This window comes from Amphimedon queenslandica, unplaced genomic scaffold (genome assembly GCF_000090795.2).
Source record: "Amphimedon queenslandica unplaced genomic scaffold, v1.1 AMPQUscaffold_12641, whole genome shotgun sequence".
NCBI lineage: Eukaryota > Metazoa > Porifera > Demospongiae > Haplosclerida > Niphatidae > Amphimedon > Amphimedon queenslandica.
In genome coordinates this window covers 4644-12809 of record NW_003547123.1, presented here as the reverse complement: position 1 = coordinate 12809, position 8166 = coordinate 4644, and the positions used below count along the sequence as shown (strand labels likewise).

The following is an 8166-nucleotide window of genomic DNA, read 5'->3' as shown; positions in this document are numbered from 1 at the left end:
TGTACGTGTTTGGGTTTTTGGTTTTGTAGTTTCCAGGTTCTATTTTATAGTCTGTTGCATATGTACACAATGTACGTGTTTGGGTTTTTGGTTTTGTAGTTTTCAGGTTCTATTTTATAGTCTCTTGCATATGTACACAATGTACGTGTTTGGGTTTTTGGTTTTGTAGTTTTCAGGTTAGTCTGTTGCATATGTACACAATGTACGTGTTTGGGTTTTTGGTTTTGTAGTTTCAGGTTCTATCTTAGAGTCTGTTGCATATGTACACAATGAACGTGTTTGGGTTTTTGGTTTTGTAGTTTTCAGGTTCTATCTTATAGTCTGTTGCATATGTACACAATGTACGTGTTTGGGTTTTTGGTTTTGTAGTTTTCAGGTTCTATCTTAGAGTCTGTTGCATATGTACACAATGAACGTGTTTGGGTTTTTGGTTTTACAGTTTTCAGGTTCTATCTTATAGTCTGTTGCATATGTACACAATGTACGTGTTTGGGTTTTTGGTTTTACAGTTTTCAGGTTCTATCTTAGAGTCTGTTGCATATGTACACAATGTACGTGTTTGGGTTTTTGGTTTTGTAGTTTTCAGGTTCTATCTTATAGTCTGTTGCATATGTACACAATGTACGTGTTTGGGTTTTTGGTTTTGTAGTTTTCAGGTTCTATCTTATAGTCTGTTGCATATGTACACAATGTACGTGTTTGGGTTTTTGGTTTTGTAGTTTTCAGGTTCTATCTTAGAGTCTGTTGCATATGTACACAATGAACGTGTTTGGGTTTTTGGTTTTGTAGTTTTCAGGTTCTATCTTAGAGTCTGTTGCATATGTACACAATGTATGTGTTTGGGTTTTTGGTTTTGTAGTTTTCAGGTTCTATTTTATAGTCTGTTGCATATGTACACAATGAACGTGTTTGGGTTTTTGGTTTTGTAGTTTTCAGGTTCTATCTTAGAGTCTGTTGCATATGTACACAATGAACGTGTTTGGGTTTTTGGTTTTGTAGTTTTCAGGTTCTATTTTATAGTCTGTTGCATATGTACACAATGTACGTGTTTGGGTTTTTGGTTTTGTAGTTTCAGGTTCTATTTTATAGTCTGTCAATTAGTCTCACATGGTGAGACTCTGTCAATGGATGTTACATTTTGTTACCATAACTGCTGGATTTCAAAGTTTCTGCATACATTTATAAAGATAAGTAAATGTCACAAAATTAATTAACTATTTTGTTTCAGTATATCTCGCCTTAGGCTGCACAGGGCGACGTCCATTTGAATAGCAGAAAGTTATATATTTATTCCGTCTCTTAATAACTCTGTGAAGAAAAAAATGGTGATGGCATTTACCCATAGATGCTAGTATCTTCTTATAGCGACCCAACCAAGTAAATGTCTGCTCACAAGACATTGTATTAAAACTAGGATGTTTATTCTTCAACTGGACTGGATTGTATTCCTCATGGCACTCTTTTCTTTTGTGATTTTTAATGTGAAGAGAATCGATTATTTTACATACATCTAGCCAAATGTATTTTAAATCATCTGGTAATGGGAGAGGTTCTCTTGCAACCTTCAGGTTATCCAAGTTACACATATTGTCATAGGAAATAACAACTTCTCTCATTTGTTCTCTGGTGTGGTTTCTGAATGCTGTAACCATCCAAGATAAAACAATTAAAAAAACCTGTGCGGGACCTTCTGACCTAAATGTGCAGAATAATAACCAAGTACGTGGTTATAAGAAAAGCATTGGTGAATAATGTGACATACTGGTAAAGTGGCTGCCACATGTCAATATGACCACCTCCTCGCACTATAAACAGGTGCCCTCTAGTCCACTTTTGTAACTGTTTCTTAGCCCCAGTGTCTTTGTTGCACTTTGTTGCACTTATTTCTTCACCTGTATCAAGAGAGGAGGTCAACGTCGGATTTGACTTCACAAAACGTGATATCCCTAAATTTACATGCATGTCATATTGAGTAAGATAATCATATGGAGCATTAACCTTGTCCATCCAAGACAGTGGCAGTGCTATCATATGGAACCTCAACATCCTCTTCAGAGTCACTTTCAGTGAATGTAGGCTCTTGTATTGCCTCTGATGCATGTGTAATGAAAATTTCCTAATCTATGGTACTACATGCATGTATAACAACTCACCACTTGTAGAAGAGCAGTATGACAAATACTCCTTAATCCCTGTAGGAATACCTTTTAGTAAAGCTTCATCACTGTGTCCCTTACACAGTGCTTTCTTCGGGACTGGTTGATTAGGACAGCTTTCAACATAATTTAGTTTACCAGAAAATCCTGCTACTTCCATTGGATCTGTATGCATGCATATTGGGTACACCAACTTCCACAATCCATCAATTGACCATAATGTACCACAACCTACAAATTAATGTAACAATGAAAACACCAACTGATAACGGACACTAGTCACTATACTCGCATAAGCCACTCCAATAATTAGGAAGTGGGCAGGCTTGTATATTTTCTTTAAATTCATTTATTAAAGCATAAAACTGCAAATCTTATTGGAATAGCCTTTAGTGGGCCATTACAGGAATATACATGTACATGTACATTATGCGGAACATCACGAACTTAGTGCTTTGTTCAATAAATGTTTTTAACGACCTGGAGGCGTAGTCCCCAGGTTGTTTGTATATATACATACATGTATACATGTATGTCCACACTTACATTTCTTCTATACACATTGTATTGGAGAAATAACAGAATTAGCAACCACCCGCCTACGCCCTTCATGTAAAGTGAGTGTGGCCAAGGCAAACAAAATGGTGGTTTATACATTGACAAAGTTATGAGCTTTCTAACAGCAAGCAAACATAGAGATACTGTCTAATTAGAAGGTAGAGAGAACCTCCATAAATTTTAATAAAAACCCAGCTGTGAGGTGAAAAAAATTACAGTATAGGAATAATTTTAAACTTTTACGCTTGTTGGGGCAAGCCTGAGCGAGCCCCACTCAGGCGAGAAGTCTTCTGTATGTATGTATGTATGTATGTATGTATGTATGTACGTGCGTCTCCAGTCACGCCTATTCTGCTCACACCTATGTGTGTGTGCTACTATCTATTTAAATGTCAATGGTCTAATGCAGTAGCTTACTTTTCAATTTTTCATTGATTTGGGTGTGGTTGCAATGAAACAAAAATGGCGTTTGAGAAGGCTATGAAACGGGAGCAGGTCTTGAGCTTACTTGCAGCAAGAAAAGACTGATCTGTTGTCCATACACTTCTCCAGCAACAAGAAACTTAAGAAAGCAGAGATAAAATATTTCTCATGGTCCTTTGTCATTGCTCAATGACTATAAAAGTTGAATACAACTTGACTACATGCAGTGACCCACTGACTGCTAGCCTTGTGATAATAGTCTCTCTCTATTGTGATAATGCTCTACAGAATCATGCATGAGTCTTACTTGGTATAGCACCAACAAAAGCAACACTATTAACAATATTCTTCTCACATAATAGCGATCACTGATGATTTACTGTTCATTGTATCATAAATAATAAATGCTCTGAGATAAACAAATGCCTATTGGGTTTGCCCCAGTTAAATGTTCTACATTCGTCTAGTTATAATTGGGGCGAGCCTGAGCTCGCCCCACTCTAGCTGTACTCCTCTCCTCTGTCTGTCCTCGTACGTCTCCAGTCACACCTATTCTGGTCACACTCCATGTGTGCACTACTCTCTATTTAAAATCAATGATCTAATGCGGTAGCATTCTGATGAAATATTTTCATTGGTGTTGTGTGGGTGTGGTTGCAAGAAACAAATACAAAATGGCGACTATCAAGGTTACGTGAAACCGTAACTCGAGCAAATCTTACTGAAGCTTACGTGCAGCAAATAAGATTGATCTGTTGTCCAGGTACTTCTCCAGCAGAAAGAAGATATAGATCTAAATCTTAACGGTCTTTTAATTTATGGTGGAATGACAGAATAAAAGCTTCAATTAGATCTATTCTTGATTTCATTTATTACCTCATAACTAAATATTATTAATTTTTATTAATGGATGCTCAGGCTCGCCCTTTAATGTTCTACATTGCGTCTAGTTATTCTAATACATACATGTACATGTACAGTACTTGTGTTGTGTGTGAGCTGATTCTAATCATATTTGGATTTTAATGAATTTTAAATTTGCTCCAAAACCATGTACATGTACATGTATGTTGCTTGTCTGCTCATGAAGCTCATGCTGTTTGTCGGACATTATTAATTGGTTATTGCTTTTAATATAATTAAAATAAATAAAATTATTAATTTTTTAAAAATAATTTGTTTAGACATAGTTGTACAACAACACAGAATTTGGCTGAATAGCTGAGCAAAAATGGTCGAAAAATGTACAATTTTCAACTGTTATTTCAGGCTCTGCATTACTATGACACTTATGCAATGTATGTGTACATGTACATGTACTATACCTCGGCTTTTACAAGCTTTACTGCATTCCAGATGTTTATAGCACGATGATGATCTTTCTTCATCAAATTTCATCATTAATTCTTCTCTAGACAAAGATGAGTGAAATAAGTGATCAATTTGTTTTGTTTCCCGTAATTCCGCTTCTACTTCTGCAGTCCAAAATGCCTCAGCAATGATTTTACGAGATAACTCATAAGTCAGTATGGCAGTTTCATCTAATAGAAATACATGTAGGTGACTACTCATTACAACTAAAGTTGCCTTAACATAAATGTACCTTCTTTGTTGAAATCTGAAAAATCTTTCACAAATTTGGATGTATTCATTGCATTCTTCAATTTATCTGAAATTTCCCTCATCATCTCATTATAAACTTCTGAAAATCCTTCAAAGGAACACCAAGCATGGTGACTACAAAAGTATACAATTACATTGTACAAGTTTCGTCACATAAACATATTATTATTACAATTCTTCTCATTAAAAAATCTCGTAAGATAACACTTAACTGCCAATTTGTTTTACATGTACATGTAAGACATACCATAATTGTAGAAAATTTGCTATTTATCATGCAAATTTTGCTGAGCCATCCATTCACAAAATTAAGTGTGCCATAAATTTTTTACTAGCAATCACATCGCAAACATTAAAATGTCTAAATATAAAATTTATGTAAACCACATGAAAATCATAGTACATGTGCTGTTTATCATACAAGTACACATACACACACAGATGCATGTACATGTATATGGTAGTTGCAGCACTGGAATAACAGTCTATACCTTGATGAAGTAAATAGCTGATATACAGATCTGTGAATGAACTGAGACCTTGAACCTTTCACATATTCCCGTTGCGCATCATAATAGCGGAATCCATCATTCTCTGACCCATACATATCATACCTAGCACATCAAAACATTAAGGAATTACAAGTAATACATGTATATGCACATACATGTAGGCACAAAACGAGTCAGAACAAAGTACATGTAGTTCTACAATTTACCTGTAATTTAAACAGCATGAAGTACACCTAAGAGTAATTTTAAGAGCTGGAAGGGGGCCATTTAAGCCAAAACAAATGACTTGAGATGGCAAATTATGAGACTTGAGTGGTTTGGTGCACTTTAGACAAGTATTCACTGGGGGGCCAAGAAAAAGCGTGTGTGGAATCTTAGTATTGAACGTAACATTCCAAAGAAGGTCCATATTTGGATAGCCAAACAGACTAATCGAATCACCAAGTAACTGCTCCATCTGATGCACTTTAACTTCTAACTCCTGGACCGGACATGGTAGAGTATTGATTGTAGAACAACCAGCTGAAACAATGTTTGCCAAGTATTGAATTCGTTTATCTTTAAAGCAAGGGGGAACTAAATTTAAAGCTTGTCCTAACAACACATCTGTAATCAGGGATACGTCGACTTGACCCTTTCTTGTTGGAAATTCGACATTGGCTTCAAGTGCTTGACTATTGCTTATTAATATGTCAGTATTTGTAGCAGTATTGTGTTTATTAGGTATTTCCAGAGGCATTGAAGGCTTTTCCTGCAGTTCATCGAGCAACTTTTCATACTTCCTTTTCCTGCCAATCCTTTTCTTAGACGCCATTTTATTTTGTGGGTGTGTCACACGAGACATGATGATACCATAGATAATAGAGCAATATTGTACATTTACTCTATTACGAACAATTTCAACTAGCACACGTACTTACGCATACGCATAGACAGAAAGGATACACGTGCAGACGTAGTGCTTCTCCTTCTCTGCTGCGGATTGGCAGTTATGGCTGAGCTGAAAATAGAATCTGGAGAAATCATAGTGACCAAAACCAAAGCAACTCTTACAAATTTTACATTCAGCATTAAGTGTAGTATTATTGGGCCGAAGTATTCTGGAATCGGCGGTGGCCATGTATTTCTTATTGAAAATAAGTATGGAGATAAGGGGTAAGTATTAAATATAGTCATATTTAGTTTATTTATACTGAAATTAATTTAACTTTAGGGAGTGCTTTATTTCTAATTCAGATGCAACCTGCCTTAATAGTTTTGTGAAAAAAGCTTCTCGTGTTGTGCCTAATATTTTAACAGTGAAGTTACGTAATGATGAGAAATGGGGAAGGTACATCTTTGATAAATGTGACCATTACAGGAGTAGTGATCAGTACCAGCAGAAGACTCTCGTTACTGCTCTTGGAAAACAGCCATATGGAAGTGTGTGGATTTTATCAAAGGAAATACACATCAATGCATCTGGTCTTATCATACCTGAGGAGGAGCAGTCATACTACTGGGATGATGAGTATTGCAGGGAGCATGGCATAAGGCCATTGAATATAACTTTGCCTCTAGATTCAATGGTGAGTAATTGTAGTAATCTATACATGTAGTTCATAAAAAAACTTGTATATCAGAAAGCCACAATCCAATCTATTAGCATTTTTATGATGAACTGCCATGTCTACATGTGTATTTTCATTTGCATTTTAAAATGTTATAGGGATTTTCAAATTTACTGCAGTCATTTAAAAGAGCTTTGAGTGACAATTTTTTAAGCAGTGTGATAGCTATATGCTCCACTGCTCTTCTGGGCCACTATGAGATGGTAATGGAAAGATTTCACGAATGCCCAATACCATTGCTATATAGCAAAGAGACAGGAACAGGTAAGTGTGACATTGTTATACTTAAATTATTTACGAAACAAGTGAAGCTATTATAATGTGAAATGACTATGTTGAACAAAAGGCATTAATTTGATAATGAATGTACTATATCCAATAACCATAAGTGTTACTTTTATCACTTAATAATTATAGTCCATTGTTACACTTTGCATCTACATGTATTTTTACAGGTAAAAGCTCTTCAGCAAAAGCTGCCTTGTGTTGTTGGGGAGCTCAAAATGTCAACTTCAGAGGATGCAAATCATCAGTGTCATCAATAGTAAATTACACTTCAAAATCTACAATTCCAGTAGTAGTCGATGATGTGTGTAGTCAGCATTCAATGGAGGAGTTGGCAGTCCAATTTTCTGGTGGTGCATCTCATTCTACCATATCATCAGGAAATACTGCACCAAGGGCTGGCATTATAGTCACTAGCAACATGAGTTTTATTGAAAGTGACAGGTATGTAAAATGCATGCATGTAGCAAGATATAGTACAAAGTTTCAGGGGGCTGTAAATTTAATGAATTTGTCCAAAAAATGATTTTGCAAATTTTGTATGACAATGTTGCACTATCTGTCATATTGTGCTATTTATAATGTGCCATTCCGTATTTTTATTTTCAATGTAATTTCACATCTATGAATTGATTAATAATAATAATATTATTATGAGTATCACACAACCCTTTTATTATTTAAGATGCTTATACTTACACATGTACATGTACAATGCATATATGTAGTTTTTAAGTGCATGTACATTATGCATACACATGCCCTTAACTGTTACATTCATTATAGGAATGTCGTGAGGCTGGTCCATATTCCCTTCTCAAAGATATATATTGATAGAGAAGAACACCGTTCCCATTTAGAAGACGACCATAAGATTGCATGTGATCGTGCATCTAGTAGTATTGGGCTTTTTATTGCTATTGGTTCAGTTTTGGAGTCTCAGGAATTTAACGATGATTTTCATTCCCGCTTCCTTCCCATGGTTAGGGAGATCATGAC

General features: G+C 35.6%; 1 protein-coding gene across 1 annotated transcript; it reads right to left on the bottom strand.

Annotated features, from left to right (window-relative positions):
* Positions 1-1154: 1154 nt before the first annotated feature.
* LOC109587244 (uncharacterized) lies at positions 1155-6090 on the bottom strand. Its single transcript, XM_020003482.1, has 8 exons — positions 5479-6090; positions 5252-5374; positions 4741-4874; positions 4463-4678; positions 2154-2387; positions 1999-2091; positions 1763-1946; positions 1155-1695 (listed from the first exon to the last, which is right to left on the bottom strand). The coding sequence occupies exons 1-8, from the start codon at positions 6084-6086 to the stop codon at positions 1215-1217; spliced, it is 2073 nt and encodes a 690-aa protein (XP_019859041.1). The 5' UTR covers positions 6087-6090; the 3' UTR covers positions 1155-1214.
* Between the last annotated feature and the right edge of the window lie 2076 nt (positions 6091-8166).

Excerpts from the sequence above, each read along its gene's own strand:
- LOC109587244 (XM_020003482.1), bottom strand. The coding sequence starts at position 6,086 with ATGGCGTCTAAGAAAAGGATTGGCAGGAAAAGGAAGTATGAAAAGTTG. Across the intron at positions 4,875-5,251 it reads CAGCTATTTACTTCATCAAG|TCACCATGCTTGGTGTTCCT; the intron begins GTATAGACTGTT and ends ATACTTTTGTAG. Across the intron at positions 1,947-1,998 it reads CACTGTCTTGGATGGACAAG|GGATATCACGTTTTGTGAAG; the intron begins GTTAATGCTCCA and ends ATGTAAATTTAG.